The sequence below is a fragment of the Rana temporaria genome, chromosome 2, assembly GCF_905171775.1.
Source record: "Rana temporaria chromosome 2, aRanTem1.1, whole genome shotgun sequence".
NCBI classification, from domain to species: Eukaryota; Metazoa; Chordata; class Amphibia; order Anura; family Ranidae; genus Rana; species Rana temporaria.
Window position 1 is genome coordinate 516,510,898 of NC_053490.1, and position 20,067 is coordinate 516,530,964.

General features: G+C 46.7%; 1 protein-coding gene across 1 annotated transcript in view; it reads left to right on the plus strand.

Annotated features, from left to right (window-relative positions):
* The window catches only part of UMODL1 (uromodulin like 1), a 110,473-nt gene that overhangs the window by 49,848 nt on the left and 40,558 nt on the right, over positions 1 to 20,067 (plus strand). The window contains exon 8 of the mRNA XM_040339026.1: positions 5,201 to 5,287. Within this exon, the coding sequence (XP_040194960.1) occupies positions 5,201 to 5,287 (87 nt within the window). The remainder of the gene's footprint in view (positions 1 to 5,200; positions 5,288 to 20,067) is intronic.

Genomic DNA, 20,067 nt, shown 5'->3' on the forward strand with positions numbered 1-20,067 from the left:
TGGTTGCAAAACACTACGTGTTTGTTACTTAACTCTGGGTTTCAAGACCAGTCCACCTCCAGCTGTTGCAAAACTACTACTCCCATCAGCCACGGTCTGTCAGTGCATGCTAAGAATTTTACTTTTGCTGCATTTAGGGTGCCACAGTTTAGAGACCCGTGCATAAAGGCCTGAAAAATGGGGGCCTGCAGAACTTACAATACTAGAAGTGCCAGCATTCCCAGGCATGCTGGAAGTTGTAGTTCTGCAACATCTAAAGGGCAATATGTATTCGAACGTCCTTGGGCCTTGAGGACACTGAAGTCAGGACGTTCGCATACGTCCTATGTCCAAAAAATTTTTAAATTCATTATGCTAAATAACAAGGAAAAGTGCCAATATACACATTTGCCAACCAGGGTGTCTGCAGCTGTCCAGGCATGCTGGGACTTGTAGTTTTGTAAAAGCAGGAGACACATTTTTTGTGAAATACTAATATATGATCATATATACTAACTTTTAAACTAGACTTAAATGCTGGGCTGGGCTGGGACTTGTAGTTTTGTAAAAGCAGGAGACACATTTTTGGTTAAATACTAATATCTGATCATATATACTAACTTTTAAACTAGACTTAAATGCAGTTGAAGATGATGAAATAACAGTGGTCAAAATACTTACACAAATCAGCAACTTTTCCTCAGACTTAGTGAAATTGCTTCCAACCATGTTGCTGTGTGATTGCGCTGCGATCATAAGTTGGAAACTGGCAAGGCTCCAGGAAATGGTCGCGTGTTGTTCGCGTGTTGATTGCGCTGCTTGGACCGAGATGGGTCCATATGGCTTCGGCTGTATGGACCACAGTAACTCTTTTCCCTGTCAGGAGCCTAGGAGCCTAACGCCCCGGGGGGTCAGAGACGGGACCTTTTCGGAGGACCACTGACGTATGCAACCGTCGCAGTTTTTTGTGATGTCACTCTTTAGGTGTGTGCAAATTTTTCCTTGCACCGGGTGGAGTTTTTGGGTTGTGTTTTGCACGCCACAGGCTTTTCAACAGAAAATAACCAGCTGGAGGCAGAATGGTTGCAAAACACTACGGGTTTGTTACCTAACTCTGGGTTTCAAGACCAGTCCACCTCCAGCTGTTGCAAAACTACTACTCCCATCAGCCACGGTCTTTCAGTGCATGCTAAGATTTTTACTTTTGCTGCATCTAGGGTGCCACAGTTTAGAGACCCGTGCATAAAGGCCTGAAAAATGTGGGCCTGCAGAACTTACAATACTAGAAGTGCCAGCATTCCCAGGCATGCTGGAAGTTGTAGTTCTGCAACATCTAAAGGGCAATATGTATTCGAACGTCCTTGGGCCTTGAGGACACTGAAGTCAGGACGTTCGCATACGTCCTATGTCCAAAAAAATTTTAAATTCATTATGCTAAATAACAAGGAAAAGTGCCTAAATACACATTTGCCAACCAGGGTGTCTGCAGCTGTCCAGGCATGCTGGGACTTGTAGTTTTGTAAAAGCAGGAGACACATTTTTGGTTAAATACTAATATCTGATCATATATACTAACTTTTAAACTAGACTTAAATGCAGTTGAAGATGATGAAATAACAGTGGTCAAAATACTTACACAAATCAGCAACTTTTCCTCAGACTTTGAGAAATTGCTTCCCACCATGTTGCTGTAATATTGGGAAACTGGCAAGGCTCCAGGAAATGGTCGCGTGTTGTTCGCGCAATTGCGCATGCGCGATCGAAAAATCGCAATCGCAATATGTATTTTGGTTAAAATATCATACATATTCGATTTCAGAGTGCTGCTACAGCAGTTTTCGAAATATCTGCAATAAATTTCGCATTCGCATGTTGCGATATTTCGATAAAATATCAGGAATATTCTGAGCCAATCAGAGCGCTCCTCCAGCATATCTCGAAATTGCGCAATAAATATCGCATTCGCATGTTGCGATATTTCGATAAAATATCACGAATATTCTGAGCCAATCAGAGCGCTCCTCCAGCATATCTCGAAATTGCGCAATAAATATCGCATTCGCATGTTGCGATATTTCGATAAAATATCACGAATATTCTGAGCCAATCAGAGCGCTCCTCCAGCATATCTCGAAATTGCGCAATAAATATCGCATTCGCATGTTGCGATATTTCGATAAAATATCACGAATATTCTAAGCCAATCAGAGCGCTCCTACCGCAGTTATTAAAAAATCGCAATTATTTTCGCATTCGCAATAGCGAAAAATCGCATTCAATTAATTTCGATAAAATATCACGAATATTCGAATTTAGCGAATATATCTCGAATATTCGAATATATATTCGAGATATATCGCGAAATCGAATATGGCATATTCTGCTCAACACTAGTTGTGAGTAACTTTTTATAATACAAATGGGTAAAAAATGTAAATTAAATAGTAAACGTTTTTGAAAGCACGCTTATCCTTTCAAATCTGCACTCCAGTGAAATCGCTAAATGAACAGAAAAAAATGTGTTTCTGTTCATCCAATTCTGAGATTTACACAGCTGCAGGGCCGCCATCAGGAATTTTGGGGCCCCTTACACAGCTTCAGGCATGGGCCCCCTGGAGCAGAGAGCAGGGGGGGGGGGGGCCGCGTCTTGAGAATGGGGTGGGGCGCTGCGAATTGAGAAGCTGGGGGGTGCTGCTGCCGCAAATTATGGTCGGGGGGGCTTTGGGTGCTGACGAACAAGAAAAAAAAGGGGGATGCCATTCGGGGCCCTGGAGACCACCGGGCCCCTTAGAGGTCAGGGGGGGGGCTTTGTGTGCTACCGAAAAAAAAAAAGGATGCCATCCGGGCCCCTTAGAGGTTGGGGGGGGGGGGCTTTGGGTGCTGACGAAAAAAAAATAATAATAAAATATATATATAAAAAAAAAAAATTATAAAAAAAAGGGGGATGCCATCCAGGGCCATGGGGACCACCGGGCCCCTTAGAGGTCGGGGGCTTTGGGTGCTGACGGAAAAAAAATAAATAAAGGGGGATGCCATCCGGGCCCCTGGGGACCACCAGGCCCCTTACAGGTGTACTGTACCACACAGAGCAACCCTAGAAGACCTGAATTTTCTCTGCTGCAGTTTAGCAAAAATTGCTGGTCTTGTTCCTTCTCCAGCCTGTGACTGGACAGTGAAAGAAGAAGCAAAATGATACACTTTGCAATTGTTCCAGAGCATAGTAAATTCACTTTGCAAAGGCTACCCAATCACATGCAAGGAAAACAAAAAACAGCATTTTTGCTTGCACTTGATTGGATGATGGAAGTCAGCAGAGCTTCTGCTCATTTACCAAGCTCTGGAGCAACTGCACTTTGCAAAGTGCACAGTCTATTTGGCTTCAGTAAATCATCCCCTGTATCTCATTCTGCTCTCTGCACCTATCAGCATGGGGCTTACACTGCAGCACAACTGATTGACTCCTTGTCCCGCGCGCACATGGAGTACAAGAGGCTGCTATTAGGTCGAATTCAGGTACTTACACTGCTTGGGGTAGATTCACGTAGATCCGCGTATCTTTGCGGCGGCGTAACGTATCCGATTTACGTTACGCCTCCGCAACTTAGACGGTGTTGTATACAAGTGTTGTATTCTCAAAGCACTTGCTTCGTAAGTTGCGGCGGCGTAGCGTAAATCAGCCGGCGTAAGCCCGCCTAATTCAAATGTGGGACAGGGGGGCGTGTTTTATGTTAATGTTCTGTGACCCGACGTGATTGACGTTTTTCCCGAACGGCGCATGCGCCGTCCGTGGAATTTCCCACTGTGCATTGCTCCTAATACGCCCCATTCACGGACGACTTACGCAAACGACGTAACTTTTTCAAATTTCGACGCGGGAACGACGGCCATACTTAACATTGGTACGCCGCATTTATGCCACCATATAGCAGGGGTAACTATATGCCGGGAAAAGCCTAACGTAAACGGCGTAACTGTACTGCCTCGGCCGGGCGTACGTTCATGAATTCGCGTATCTAGCTGATTTACATATTTCGACACGTAAATCAGCGTACATGCCCCTAGCGGCCAGCGTAAATATGCATTTACGAGCCGACGGCGTAAGAGACTTACGCCTGTCAGATCTAAGGGAAATCTATGCGTAACTGATTCTATGAATCAGGCGCATAGATACGACGGTGCAACTCAGAGATACGCTGTCGTATCTCCACTGAGAATCTGGCCCCTTGTGTTTTTTTTTAAATACATTTAAAGCGGACCTTCAGTCATTTTTCCATCTTTCATTCTATTAAATCTTCTGCCCTTGTTGTTGTTTTAACTTTGGATAGTAAAACACTTTTCTGCCAGTAAATACCTTAGGCCCCTTTCACACGTCCGTTTGCGGATGAAAAAGCGAAATACATTGGTCCCTTTGTAATCGTCCGCCTCCGCAAAGATCCGATTTTGCAGACGGAAGAAAACCTTATTTTTTCTTCCGTCTGCAGAGCGGATCGGATGAACACGGACATACGGTGCATGTTCATCCGATCCCCCCATAGGGGAGAGCGGAGAAAAGACAGGGCGGTCCCTGCACAGTGTGCGGGGACCGTTCTGTCATCCACCGGCTCAGCGGGGTTCAACGGAGCGATCCCCCCTGAGCAAGCGGAGCATACGGAGGCGGATCATTACTGATCCGCCCTGTGTGAAAGGGGCCTTATACAGCCTACTTCCTGTTTCTTGTCTGGTCATTAGCCTAGGCTTATGACATCATGCACAGCTCTCTCTCTCTCTCATGAGAGTTTGCCAGTAAGGGAGGGGGAGTCATAAGAGGGCCAAAGAGAGCTGCAGAGCTGGAGGTGTGCCTGTATGTAAATCCAGGAAGTGAACAGGCAGCAGCTTCAGCTGCCCACAGTTAAAATATATGCAGCCAGACTCAGTGGACTGAATCACAGTATACTCAGCAACCCACCATCAGGGCACCACCTGCCACTCAGCAGGATGTCTTGGATCCAAGAACACAATAAGGGTAGCTGCCTTCAGCCCACCATTACTCATTTCAGGCCCCCCCATCAGCCACCACATGACCTGGACCCCATACTTACTGCTATAGTCTTACAACGTAGTTCCACCAATAAGTCACCTCTAGGTGCCCACTTTCAATGTCTATTGGATCTTCTTTTTGCTTCTCATTCTGTCCTATCCTGTAATTATGTCTCTAACTATAAATCATTTTCTTCATGTCTAGGTATCAATGTAGGGCCAAGTCCATTCCACCCCAATGGATCTACGAACCACAGTGATGAATTGCCTCCTAGAACTCCTCCTCCCTGTTGTGAGTAACTTTTTATAATACAAATGGGTAAAAATGTAATGAAATAATAAACTTTTTTGAAAGCACGCTTATGCTTTTATATCTACACTACAGTGAAACTGCTGCTGTAAATGAAAAGATAAAATACACATAAAAGGAAATGTATTACCTGTCAAAGGATTTGTGTTTACACTCATCCAGTTCTGAGATGTACACAGCTCTGCTTGGCAGAACAGGAGACCTGTTTTTTCTCTGCTGCAGTTCAGCATTAATTGCTGGTCTTGTCCCTCCTCCAGCCTGTGACCGGACAGTGAAAGAAGAAGCAGCTGATGAGATTATGGGCCAGATTCACATAGGTTAGCGGATCTTTAGATCCGCGTAACCTATGTGATTTAAGATCCTCCGCCGCAAGTTTTTGAGGCAAGTGGGTAATTCACAAAGCACTTACCTCAAAACGTGCGGCGTCGTATCGTAAATCCCCCGGCGGAATTCAAATTCCGCGGCTAGGGGGAGTGTACTATTCAAATCAGGCATGTTCCCGCGCCGATCGAACAGCGCATGCGCCGTCCGCAAATTTACCCATCGTGCATTGCGCTAAATGACGTCGCAAGGATGTCATTGGTTTCGACGTGAACAGCGGCGTCCAGCCCCATTCACGGACGAGTTACGCAAACGACGTAAAATTTGTAAATCGTGACGCGGGAACGACGGCCATACTTAACATTGGCTGCGCCTCATAGACCCAGGGGTAACTATCCGCCGGAAAAAGCCGAACGCAAACGACGTAAAAAAAAAGCGCCGGGCGGTCGTTCGTTTCTGAATCGGCGTATCTCCTTATTTGCATATTCGTTGCGTAAATAAACCGAAACGCCACCTAGCGGCCGGCCTGGAATTGCAGCCTAAGATCCGACGGTGTAACACAGTTACGCCTGTCGGATCTTAAGGATATCTATGCGTAACATGATTCTATGAATCAGTCGCATAGATACGACCGGCAGAACTCAGAGATATGACGGTGTATCAGGAGATACACCGTCGTATCTCTTTGTGAATCTGGCCCTATATCTCATTCTGCTCTCTGCCTCTATCAGCATATCGCTTACACGAGGATTGATTCATGGGAGTTGTAGTTCGTGAAATAAAACTTTACTATGACAGTTAACGGACTATTACCAAGGAAAGCCAGGTATAAGGAGGAGTAAAGGTTATATTTTCCTGTGCTGAATACTTGGGGGAGTTTATCTTTGCTGTGAGGAGACAGAGATGTTCGCATTGCTACTTCTGTGTGCACATCAACCCGCTACAACAACCCGCTACCGGAGTCACTTCAGGAAGATCCAGAAGTGAGCTGACTGAACAGCGTAATCACTGTTGCTGGGACTGGTGAGAGTACATTGCTGCCATTAATCTATCACTGCCAGAAGGGACTAAGTACTTAGGGACTGGCCATCTACATCTTTACGGTGGTGCACATAAGCAAATGCACACTTTACTGGGCCTTTGCTTATGTGCACCACTGTAAAGGCTGGGCCCCAACACTAGCTGGCTGAAAAACTATCACTAAGGCCCGGTCACTCAAATAGCTGTTCTACAGGAACTGTATCTATTTCCATAGTAAGAGGTGCCTCTCTGGGAGCCTTATATTTCACCGTAGTCATTCATATATAGAGTGCACTCTAAAGTGGATATAGCTTCCTGTTTACAGGGGAGTTATCACAGTATTGATTATCATTGCTGTTGCTGTTTTCTAATGCTATTGCTTATTACCTGATTTACACTAATTTAGCTGCGTAGAACTCCATTCAATGCTGCTATAGCCTAATGATATTGTCTAATGATCTGCGATTGAGATTTACTTATTTACTCTAACCCGTGACTATGTATTGGGTTTATTTACTGCTAACCAGTCTGACGTTTGCTTTTTGATACTAAATCTTGTGTGCAGGTGTTCTATCATATTATCCAATTTGTCAGAAACCCCAACCACTTAACTTCCTGTTTCTTTAACCACTTCCCGACAGCCATACAAATATGTGCGGCCGCAGGGTGGTTCTAAATCTCTGACAGGACGCATATATGCGTCCTCCGCTCTTTCAGGCCACTAGAGGGCGCGCGAGAGATCCATGTCCTGTCAGGGGAGAGAGGAGACCGATCTGTGTCCCTTGTACATAGGGACACAGCATCGGTCACCTCCCCCAGTCACCCCCCTCCCCCCACAGTTAGAACACACCCAGGGAATACATTTAACCCCTTCCATGCCCCCTAGTGTTAACCCCTTCACTGCCAGTCACATTTATACAGTAATCGGTGCATTTTTATAGCACTGATCGCAGTATAAATGTGAATGGCGCCAAAAATGTGTCAAAAGTGTCCGATGTGTCCGCCATAACGTCGCAGTCCCAATAAAAATCGCAGATCGCCACCATTACTAGTAAAAAAAATGAATAATAAAAATTAATAATAATTCTGTCCCCTATTTTGTAAGCGCTATAACTTTTGCGCAAACCAGTCGCTTATTGCGATTTTTTTTTTTTACCAAAAATATGTAGAAGAATACGTATCGGCCTAAACTGAGAAAAAAAATGTTTTTTAAAAAAATGGGCTATTTATTATAGTAACAAGTAAAAAATATTGACTTTTTTTCAAAATTGTCGCTCTTTTTTTGTTTATGGTGCAAAAAATAAAAACCACAGAGGTGATCAAATACCACCAAAAGAAAGCTCTATTTGTGGGGAATAAAGGACGCCAATTTTGTTTGGGAGCCATGTCGCACGACCGCGCAATTGTCAGTTAAAGCGACGCAGTGCCAGATGCTGAAATTTCACCTGGTCAGGAAGGGGTATACGTGCCCAGTAAGGAAGTGGTTAAACCATAAGTAATTGGAGTTTTTGATTAATTCCTGTTTGGACACAACACCAGGAAACCGAATGGAGTTTGGTGCACGCTATTATCAGCGGAGATTGTTACTCTGCACTGATATTAGCCAACAAAATGGCGGCGACAACTTTGTCTTCGTTAGCCGCTGTGCTGTCAAAATAGCTAAATCATCCAGTACCGGACTGTATTCGGTTGCCGGTGTTGTATCCAAACAGAAATTCGTAAAAATATCCAATTTCTGTTGTTTTAAAGAAACCGGAAGTGACGTGGTTGGAGTTTCTGACGGGTTGGAGTATTTGACAGAACATAGGATATCTATATTTGTGTTTTCTGTAGCAGTGCATGATCAATTTGCTTAATCTGATATGTCAGAGGGGCCAAGGTTGTGCACAGAGTCAGGAAAGCGCTTGGAGTTAAAAGTCGTGGCTGTTTTCAAGCATCCATCTCCTTCCTAACTATGTTGTTGGACGGGCTGTTGCCCAGACGACAAAGACTTTGTCCCATAGGGGACAGAACAGTGAAAGAAGTAATGATACTTATTCTTTACGATAATATAGCCACTGGGGTGGATTCAGAAAGCAATTACGCCTGCGTATCCATAGATACGCCGCGTAATTGCTAAGTAGCGCCGGCGTATCTACTTTCTGTATTCAGAAAGCTAGATACGCCGACTGTAGCCTAAGATACGACTGGCATAAGTCTCTTACACCGTCGTATCTTAGGGTGCATTCTGACGCTGGCCGCTAGGTGGCGCTCCCGTACTTGTCAGCGTAGAGTATGCAAATTGCATACTTACGCCGATTCACAAACGTACGTGCGGCCAGCGGTCGTTTTTTACGTCGTTTGCGTACGTCGTTTTCGCCGTTAGGCACCTCCTGCTATTAGGAGGTGCAGCCAATGTTAAGTATGGACGTCGTTCCCGCGTCGCGATTTAAAATTTTTACGTTGTTTGCGTAAGTCGTCCGTGAATGGCGCTGGACGCCATTTACGTTCACGTCGAAACCAATGACGTCCTTGCGACGTCATTTACCGCAATGCACGTCTGGAAATTTTAGGGACGGCGCATGCGCAGTACGTTCGGCGCGGGAACGCGCCTAATTTAAATGATCCACGCCCCCTACGGGATCATTTGAATTACGCGCGCTTACGCCGGCCCCTTTTACGCTACGCTGCCGCAACTTTTCAGGCAAGTGCTTTGTGAATCAAGCACTTGCCCGTAAAACTTGCGGCCGCGTAACGTAAATGTCATACGTTACGCCGACGCAGTTTTGCGTGCCCCTACCTCAATCCACCCCAATGTAGGGATCCTGCCCTTTGTTGCTGGGACCCTGATCAAATGGTGTTGTTGCTAAACTGTAACCACCCTAAACTGATATTTACCCTTTTCAGGCTCTTCAGGTCTTCCCTAAGCAGTGGTGGTGCATCCATAAAGGGCGCAGAAGTGCCACTCCCTCTCTCCTGCACCGCTCTAATCACCATAGATAGAGTCATGCAATGCATGAATCTATCTATGGTCGCAGCTGACACCCCCTATTCAGGTGTCCAGACCCTTTTCGGGTACCGGGCACCTGAATAACCCCGGCAGGGTTTTTTTTTTGGAAGCGCCTGATTAGAACCGTCGGCTCTAATAGGTGCCCAAAAATGTGAACAGCGGGCGCCATGCTGGGCGTTCGCTGTTCACTCAGCTGTGTGTTAGCAAAGGAATTTGTTTTGCTAACACCGAATCCACCTCTCAGCCAATCAGGTTTCCGGGTCTGTTACCGGTCACCTGATTGGCAGAAACGTCAGGCGCTGTGATGGAAGAAGACGTGGAGGATGCCGCTGACCAGCTCCGAGACAGGTAAGTGTCGGCGGCATCTGATGGGGCACACTGGCGGCATCTGATGGGGCACACTGGCGGCATCTGATGGGGCACACTGGCGGCATCTGATGGGGCACACTGCCGGCATCTGATGGGGCACACTGGCGGCATTTGATGGGGCACACTGGCGGCATTTGATGGGGCACACTAGCGGCATTTGATGGGGCACACTGGCAGCATTTGATGGGGCACACTGGCAGCATCTGATAGGGCACAGTGGTGCCATCTGATGGGGAACACTGGTGGCATCTGATGGGGCACAGTAGTGGCAATTGATGGGCACACTGGTAGAAATGTATGGGCACAGTGGCTGCATTTGATGGACATTTGATGGGCACAGTGGCTGCATTGGATGGCACAGTGGCTGCATTTGATGGGCACAGTGGCTGCGATTGATGGGCACAGTGGCTGCGATTGATGGGCACTGTGGCTGCGTTTGATTGCACAGTGGCTGCGTTTGATTGCACAGTGGCTGCGTTTGATGGCACAGTGGCTGCGTTTGATTGCACAGTGGCTGCGTTTGATTGCACAGTGGCTGCGTTTGATGGCACAGTGGCTGCGTTTGATGGCACAGTGGCTGTGTTTAATGGCACAGAAGCTGCAATTGATATTTTTTCAGTTTGTTTGCGCCCCCCCCCCCCCAAAAGCCGCCACTGTCCCTAAGCTCAGTGGGTTGATTGCTTCTGCCTATTACTGTAAAGGAGGTTGCAGTAAGCAGAATGTGAAGGGCAATTACCTTGTTATGAATACTTATCTGACTCATCCATTCCCTGAAGTCCTTATTCAGCAGTATGGTTTGGGAAGATAATAAAGGTTGGGAACGCCTTCCCAGAGTGAGCTTTCTCCCCTGGGGGCCCTCCCTGGGGGGATGTTTGTGTAGAGTACTGCTGATTGGGCCTTGACACAGCCTGGAGCATGTGTTGAAGGCCCAAAGATCTAGGGTGGAGCAGGAGTGAAAAGAGTGTCGCAGAAGAACTGGGCAGAGCTGCCATCTGGACCTTATACGAATTATTTTCACACAAATTCGGGTATCTTTGTCTGCTTACAGAGGGACAGACACCAGATGTAAGAGAAACAAGGACTGTGACTCCTTTTATAGGGCCATAGATTTGTCTGGTTGCTCTCTCACTACCAGCATCTATTTGGAGGCCACCCTTTAAGCGCCAGCTTCTATATCAAAACACCTGTCCTCTATTTCTGCTTTTTGGGTGTCTTAAACCATGAAAGATTGAGACACTAGCCCACATCTTCCACCCAGCGGTAAGGCGGTACTACACATTATTAGTTCACCTACAACAATACAGTTGAGTACTGTCCATGATACTTTTTTTTTTGAGACTAAGAAGAAGAAAGTATGTAAATTCCCCCTAGCGATCAGAGGTTATAATGGCCAGAACTTGTGTAGGAGGCCTTACATAGAGGACGGAACTATCCCTATATGTCGTATTATAATATTCAAGCCAGGGTGCCGACCAGGGACCTGGCTCTGCCCACTTGTATATTTCAGGAGGTTTTAAGCCTAAAATGGGCCCTCCTAGAAGCACTTCTCACACACACAGGGTCCCCGGGACCTTCAATTTGCTCACCAGGACAGGAGTTATACATTACTATGGATACTTGTGAGGCCTTACTTTATTGGGGTTTCAGGTGGGTCCCTAGGCCGGGCCTTGAGATGCAGCAGAGGACCTGTGGTGTTAGCCCAGAAATCCAAGAGGAAAGTGTCTTGACCCTATGGACCATACCTATGGAAATAAAGATTCATAAGACCAGGTTACATTGTACCAATCTTCATGTGTCCAGTTTAGGTCATCTTGTTCCCACTGCAGCCTCATCTTTCTGTTCATGGCTGATAGAAGTGGAACCCATCATCATGGGCGTCCGCTCCATAGGCCAAGGGAGGGCGCTTGCCCCCCCCCCCCCCCCTTAGAAACCAGTGCCATGATCCTCAGGGAGAAAAAAAGCAGGCAGGAAGCAAGGCAGTGGCACGGCAAATCCAATTAGAGCCGCTCTCTCTCTCTTCTAGCTCCGGCTGACAGAGAGGGGGAGGGGGGCGATCGGGGGAGATATACAGTACAGCCAGCCCGCGGCTCTCCTCTCCCTGTCACAGTGCTGCCGCCGAGTTCTCTGGTAAATGGAGCAGCGGCACTGTGACCAAAGGCGGCTCTAGGCTCTAGCCTTAAGAGTGGCGGCCCCAGCGTGTTCACAGACACCATGCTAAAGCCCCCAGCATGCAAGCACTCTGCTGGGGAGGGGGGGGGATATAAGAGGAAAAAAGAAAATACTGTTCTCCTGCTGGGGGAAGCCAGAGAGAGAGAGCCACGGTGTGCCTGCACAACCAGAGAGCCATGCTGTACCCGCACCAACCACAGGGCCAAGCTGTACCCGCACCAACCAGAGAGCCACACTGTACCCGCACCAACCAGAGAGCCACGCTGTACCCGCACTAACCAGAGAGGGAGTCACGCTGTACCCGCACCACCAGAGAGAGCCCAGCTGTACCCACACTACCAGAGAGGGAGCCCCGCTGTACCCGCACGACAAGAGAGGGGGAAAGACCGAGCCGCTGCCAGGGTACAGGCATGCTACACTACTGACTAGAGTCACCCCAGGCAACCCAGAGTGAGCGAACGTCCAGCCAGAGGGATCACTGTTGCGGTTTCACCAGGTCTGGTAAGAGGGCCTGTTGGGCATTATCCATTACTGTTCCTAGGGACTGAGCCATTAGGAAGTGTCTAACCTGATATCCTCCCATCTATGCTGGGGGCAATTATTGCAGAAAATGACACCAAATGTTGTGAGTTTTTAGTGCGGAAAATGACACCAGTGCTGAGGGTCATTATTATGTACATTGGTACAGATGCTGAAGTTTTTATTCTAGAAATCTGCACTGATGTGGGGGGTTATTGTTGTTCCTACTGACACCAATGCTGGCGATTTTTATTGCGGAAACTGACAGCAAAGCTGGAGATTGTTATTGCAGAAACTGGCACTGATCCTGGGGGTTGTTATTTCCTTGGGGGGGCCTACATTTTTTATGATATTGTTATTCAAAGTTGCTAGTTGCATCAGGTTTCTCAAACCTTTGCATGCCTGCGCTTTATGTGATAATGACTAAACCCCTCCCCTTCATGACATTGTCAAAAAGGGACCGAACATGGATGACCTTAAAATGATGCCCCTCCCCCCCCCCCCTGAAAAAAGTTCAGCGGACGCCCATGCCCATCATGGTGTTCTTCTCTTGTAGCCCATGGGCCGGATTCAGATACAATGGTGTATCTATCCCCCCCCCCGCGTAACGTATCTTAGATACGTTACGCCGCTGTAACTTTGGGCGCAAGTTCCGTATTCAGAAAGAACTTGCGCCCTAAGTTACGGCGGCGTAACGTATGTGGGCCGCGTAAGCCCGCCTAATTCAAATGGGGATGTTGGGGGCGTGTTTTATTTAAATTTGACTTGACCCTGCGTATTTTACGTTTTAAATCCCAGTGCGCATGCTCGAAAATCCGCTGCAAAACGTCATTGCTTTCGACGTGAACGTAAATTACGTCCAGCCCTATTCGCGAACGACTTACGCGAACGACGTTAAATTTTCAAAACTCGACGCGGGAACGACGGCCATACTTAACATAGGATACGCCGCACATACCCCTCATATAGCAGGGGTAACTTTACGCCGGAAAAAGCCTAACGCAAACGACGTAAAAAAAAAAGCGCCGGGCGGTCGTTCGTTTCTGAGTCGGCGTAAATACCTCATTTGCATATTACTCGCATAACTATACGGAAGCGCCACCTAGCGGCCAGCGTGAAAATGCAGCCTAAGATACGACAGTGTAAGACACTTGCACCAGTCGGATCTTAGGGATATCTATGCGTAACGGATTCTCTGAATCAGGCGCATAGATACGACCAGCCGGACTCAGAGATACGACAGCGTATCAGGAGATACGCCGTCGTATCTTCTTTCTGAATCCGGCCCCATCTGTCTCAAAGTTTGACCTGTTCTTCATTCTGAGATACTTCTCTGCTCAGCACAGTTCTAAATTTTGGCTATCTGAGTACCTTCCCATTATTGTCTGCTCAAACCAGTTTGGTCATTTTGCTCTTCTCTCATCAACAAGGAGTTACGACCTGCAGAACTGCCGTTTTATGGACGTTTCTTGTTTTCCATCCCATTCACCCCCCAGAAAACTCTAGAGACTGCTGTGTGTGACAGTCCCAGAAGATCAGCAGCTAAATACTAAACACTCAAACCAGCCTATCTGTCGCCAACAATCCTGCCACAGTCATGACTACTCACCTATAATTTTTGTGTGCGCTTTAATAATCGAATCCCCTAGAAAGGTGATTTTGCATGCCGATTTTCTTGTTCAGCTTTACAGTATATCTACCTATGTTACTTACCTGGATATTAGACAGTGAATAAGCATCATTACACCACTAATTTATAGTCCATTGAACTAGCAGGTGACAGATGAAACTGCAAAGCTGAAATAGGTCACGTGTCATCTGCTGGCACTATGTGCATCAGGTGTGTAAATCACAAGGCTGACTAAAATGAATAAAAAATGATTTATTTATTACAGGTATTTACATATTGTGGACAATTTACACAGTGCTTTAAATTAGGGCTGTTACTGATCAAAATTTTTGTGTTCGATTAATCGTTTTTTTTTTAATCGATTAATCGACTAATTTCGATTAATTATAATGCACATACAGATCCAACTACTTTTAGCTGATCTCCTTGCAGGCTGATTCCCAACCACTGGAAAAATGGATAGCAGGATACAAAAACCACACAAAGGCAGCGCTCAATGGGAATAGCATTAAAACTTTTATAGTCTTCAAGTAGGTAACCAAATAAATATTGCATTGGAGATAAAATCGATGTAGCTACATAAACTGTACAAATGGTGAGAGTAATAAACGGTACCAAAAGCAGTCATAAAAACATGTAGCTAAGTATGATACTGGTATAAAAATGTGTACAACGATGCCACTGCTGAATCCAGATGAGGAGAGGTTAACATCAGTCCGTCGGCATGTAGATGTCCCATGAAGGGAACTATCACAACTCCCAGTGGATGGTTGTAGAATCCCAGGTTGATAGAGGGAAGTGATAGAGGGAAGTGTAACAGCCCTTGCGTGTGGCAGATAGTGAGGTCCCGCCGGCATGCAGATATGAAGGCACAGCAAAGGAGCCCTTCAGATGGACACGGCAAGCCCCGCCGGGGTCCGTGATGTTACTGGATCTCCGACAGAACTCCCTGAAGGCCCAGAAGCCGGCGGAGAGGTGAGTACCAATCAAAAGAATTTTAATCGATCAAAAAGATTTTGATCGATCAAAAAAATTAAAGATTAATCGATTAATTAAAAGTTAATTTGCACAGCCCTACTTTAAATACAAATCCTTTGCCAGGTAAAGGGTGTCATGTCTATGTATATTCTTATGGTGTAAATATTGTTTGCTTCACGCACATGGATGTTTGCAGGCGCAAATGTCCACTAGTGTAAAATTTCCATTGTTTTCCCATGGGAGCCCCAGGTGGTACATATAGCCAGCTTTGGAAATGAGGTTGTACACTCCTTTACGTGTAAATGCAGATGCTCTTTTGCATGTATGACGTATTCCCTGAATGGGAAACTTCAGCATTTGGCAAATACAGTACATCACACGTGTTGTAACGAAACATCCCACACTCCGCTTGAGTGCGTTTCTCATATACCACTTTCTCCAGTCCGAATATAGATATCAGATATTACAACCACTGACAACCAAGAACTAGACAGTACTCATTTTGGCTGCTGAACATGAGCTGTTTATTTGCACACAGAGATATATAAACTTCTCCTCAGTAGACTGTCCAATAAGCAGGGAGAGCTGTTTTAGGAATTCACCCCCTCCCCTCTCACAGCTAATCTACATAGACATATACATCCCATAATAGGTTGCTCCCAAGGCAAACAGACACAATAGAACAATGGGGCAGATTCAGATAGAGATACGACGGCGTATCTCCTGATACGCCGTCGTATCTCTGAGATCCGACGGTCGGATCTATGCGGCTGATTCATAGAATCACGTTCCGCATAGATCTCCCTAAGATCCGACAGGTGTAAATGACTTACACCGTCGGATCTTAGGCTGCAGTTCCCGGCCGGCCGCTAGGTGGCGATTCGGTTTATTTACGCGACAAATATGCAAATGCCGATTTCCGCAGATTCAGAAACGAACGCCCACCCGTCGCTTTTTTTTTACGTCGCTTGCGTTCGGCTTTTTCCGGCGTATAGTTACCCCTGCTATGTGAGGGGTATCCTATGTTAAGTATGGCCGTCGTTCCCGAGCCGAGTTTTGAATTTTTACGCTGTTTGCGTAAGTCGATTCAGAAAAGCGCTAGACGCAAGTTACGCTCACGCCGAAACCAATGACGTCCTAGCGACGTCATTGGGAGCAATGCACGCTGGGAAAATTTGCGGACGGCGCATGCGCAGTTAAATCGGCGCGGGGACGCGCCTGATTTAAATACTACACTCCCCTAGCGGCGGAATTTGAATTCCGCCGGGGGATTTACGATACGCCGCTGGCAAAAGTTTTGAGGTAAGTGCTTTCTGAATACAGCACTAGCCTCTCAAACTTGCGCCGGCGGATCGTAAATCAGATAGATTACGCGGATCTAAAGATCCGCTAATATATCTGAATCTACCCCAATGAGATTAAATTGATTGCGAAGCCCTGGGGTGGCAATCAAATACCCCTTGTACACATGTGCCACATCCTAACAAGCTGAGAAAATGGTGTAAACGGAAAAATGGACTTTAAAGCGGGAGTTCAACCATTTCTTTTTTTTTTTTTTTTTTTTTTCCCTTAGCTTCCTGCTCGTTCGGTCTAGGGGAATCGGCTATTTGTATTAAAATATGATCCGTACTTACCCGTTTTCGAGCTGCATCTTCTTCCGTCGCTTCCGGGTATGGGTCTTCGGGAGCGGGCGTTCCTTCTTGATTGACAGTCTTCCGAGAGGCTTCCGACGGTCGCATCCATCGCGTCACTCGTAGCCGAAAGAAGCCGAACGTCGGTGCGGCTCTATACTGCGCCTGCGCACCGACGTTCGGCTTCTTTCGGAAAATCGTGACGCGATGGATGCGACCGTCGGAAGCCTCTCGGAAGACTGTCAATCAAGAAGGAACGCCCATTCCCGCAGCCCATACCCGGAAGCGACGGAGAGGATGCATCTCGTAAACAGGTAAGTAATGCTCATATTTTAAAACAAATAGCCGATTCCCCTAGTAAAAACGAGCAGGAATCTAAGGCTAAAAAATGCCCTCTAAGGGTGAACCACCGCTTTAAAGGCACGTGTAAAAAAACAGTAACAACATGTTTTAATAGTTCACATGAATAGCATACATATACAGCACATAATTGATAAAACACAGCATAAAGGGCCCATTGGTCAGTCCAAAGGGAATACCAAGTATAATACTTCCTGTGGGGCTTTTATTGTGTCAGAGACAAGCCCACACTCAGATATGATAAATTCTCTTGGATGTTCCAAATGTCTTTGAAGGTTAAATAATTATCTACATGTTTCGCGACTTAGGATGTTGCTTCTTCAGGAGATTTAGTATTTCAGAAATGGTGGCTTCAGAAAGTTTCAATGCTCACCCACACCAGAAAACTGCATCGGCAGAACAACCCCTTCTCCAAAAAGGAGATACAGACCATAGGCCCAAGTGTCGGACGGCAGAAAAAGTTCAGCATATGAGGTGGGATGTGGGGGTGCACCAGATACATTTCTGATGTATTTTTGCTTTATGTTGCTTTTTAATTCTAGCGTGGCCTTTTATCTTAGAGCCCCGAACAGGGGACCCCGGAGAGCCCCGCGTGTCCACTAAAGTGCTATATTAGTGTAGCGCTACCCCCTCAGGAGCCGCTCGTTGTTTTGGGATTGGCGTATTAAGTTACCTTTAATCGTTGTCTAGGGTGATTGTAGTGAGTAGAGCAGTAAACAAATGTCCAATCAGCGAGTAAGGTTTTCTGAATGCTTTATTTCTCGGCCCAACACGACCAACATCAACTTGAAGTAGACAGGAAAAGGTTGATGAGGCAAGAGAACTTTGCAGTATCAGGCTTGGAAAAGAGAAGAGCAATCCTGCTCTCAGTAGTAGTAGATACAGTTCGTCGCCACTCTAGCCAGAGTGGGTGAAGTGCCCCAGGACAGACCCCTGCCATGAGTCTGGCAGCCGAAGTGTCACTTTAAAGTTGCTGGGAAGAACAAGTCACTATCGCTGACTTGGCTCTGACCTTAAATAGGATGCCAGATGAGGCCTCTGCCACAGGCTCAATGCTGACAATGGTGAACAGCAGAGCAATTCCTCCCCAGTCTTTTCTCTTTGGGGTCACCGACTGACAGTACTGAGGTTATCTGTCAGTGTGCGGTCACCCAGATCCCCGATGGCTCGTTCAAGCTTCTCAGACAACCTGCCTCCGGGTTCTCCTTGAGCCAGTCCCCCACTACACAGCACGTAGCTTGGGATCTCTTCAGTATAGTTGGGGACCCAGTAAGTCACTGGGGCCCCTGGTAGCATCAGTTGCTCCAGGCCATGAGGGCCCAGAGTCAGGAACTCCGCGTTGCACGAGAACCCAGGCCAGGTAGGCCGTAATGGTGGGGCCCGCGATGTGCGCACACCCTAGAGGTGGGTGTCGCACCTCGAACCAGGAACCCGCGAAGACCCAAGAACAATGGCGTCTGCCACAGATATACCCTCCCCCAGCATGCCCCGCAAGGGAAAACTCCTCCAATTGGCTGCTGGGGAAAAGTGGCTCTGCCAGAACCCCTCTAGCGCCAGCTGTCGCCTAGGGATGGGATCGCATCCCTGGAGCGCAGACTGACCCACAGGACAGTTCAGGAATGACAGCAGCCCAAATTTAGCACAATTAGGAATGAGAGCAACTTATCTCTCTCATTCCCCCACTAACTTTAGCGTAGTGCCCATACTGAAAGTAAGGGGGCGCTACATAAGCAACACTAAAGGTTTGTCCTGTGTGCACTATTGCTATGGGTCCCAACCATGGGGTAATCAATTTTCTGGTATGCGAGAAATGCTGGGTACCACCGCCCCACAGAGCACCTGTGGACACTTAGGAGACGGGGTTTTCTGCCACTGCGTTTTTCTGGTGTGGGTGAGCATTGAAACTTTCTGAAACACAGTTTTTGAAATACTGAAGCTCCTGAAGAAGCCACATCGTAAGTCCTGAAACGTAGAGCATTTTTTAACCTTTGGAACACCCAAGAAAATGTATCATATCTGAGTGTGGGCTTGTCTCTGACACAATAAAAGCTCCACAGGAGGTATTATACTTGGTATTATTCCCTTTGGGCTGACCAATGGGCCCTTTATGTCGTGTTTTATCAATTATGTGTTGTAAATGTATACTATTCATGTGACCTATTAAAAAATGTTGTTACTCTTTTCTACACATGCCTTTAAAGTCCATTTTTCCTTTTACACAATTTTCACAATAGAACAATGGAATACAGCCACACCCCAAACGACCCAACAGAGAGAACACCATAGTATGAGACAATATACAAGTGTATATATATACACACACACAGTATATATATATATATACAATATTCCAGTGTGGTTGTACTGTGAGTCAGATTAGTGCAGATCAGACTGGGGTTCTCGGTCACCCTGTGCCCCTAATAGACATAGGGTAACTTAGGCCTTGTACACACGACCGAACATGTTCGCTGAAACTGGTCCGCGGACCAGTTTCCGCGGACATGTCCGACCGTGTGTAGGGCCTAGCGGACAGTTTTCCTGCCTAGCGGACAGGTTTCCAGCGGACAAAAGTTTCTTAGCATGCTAAGAAACTTGTCCGCTGGAAACCTGTCCGTCGGACATGTCTGATGGTTAGTACACCTAACCATCGGACCGAAATCCCCCGCATGCGTCGAAGTGATTTGTCGCATGCGTGGAAGCATTGAACTTCCTGGTTCGCGCACGTCGCCGCCACGTCACCGCGTTTTCTGTCCGCGGGGAATTTGGTCTGATGGTG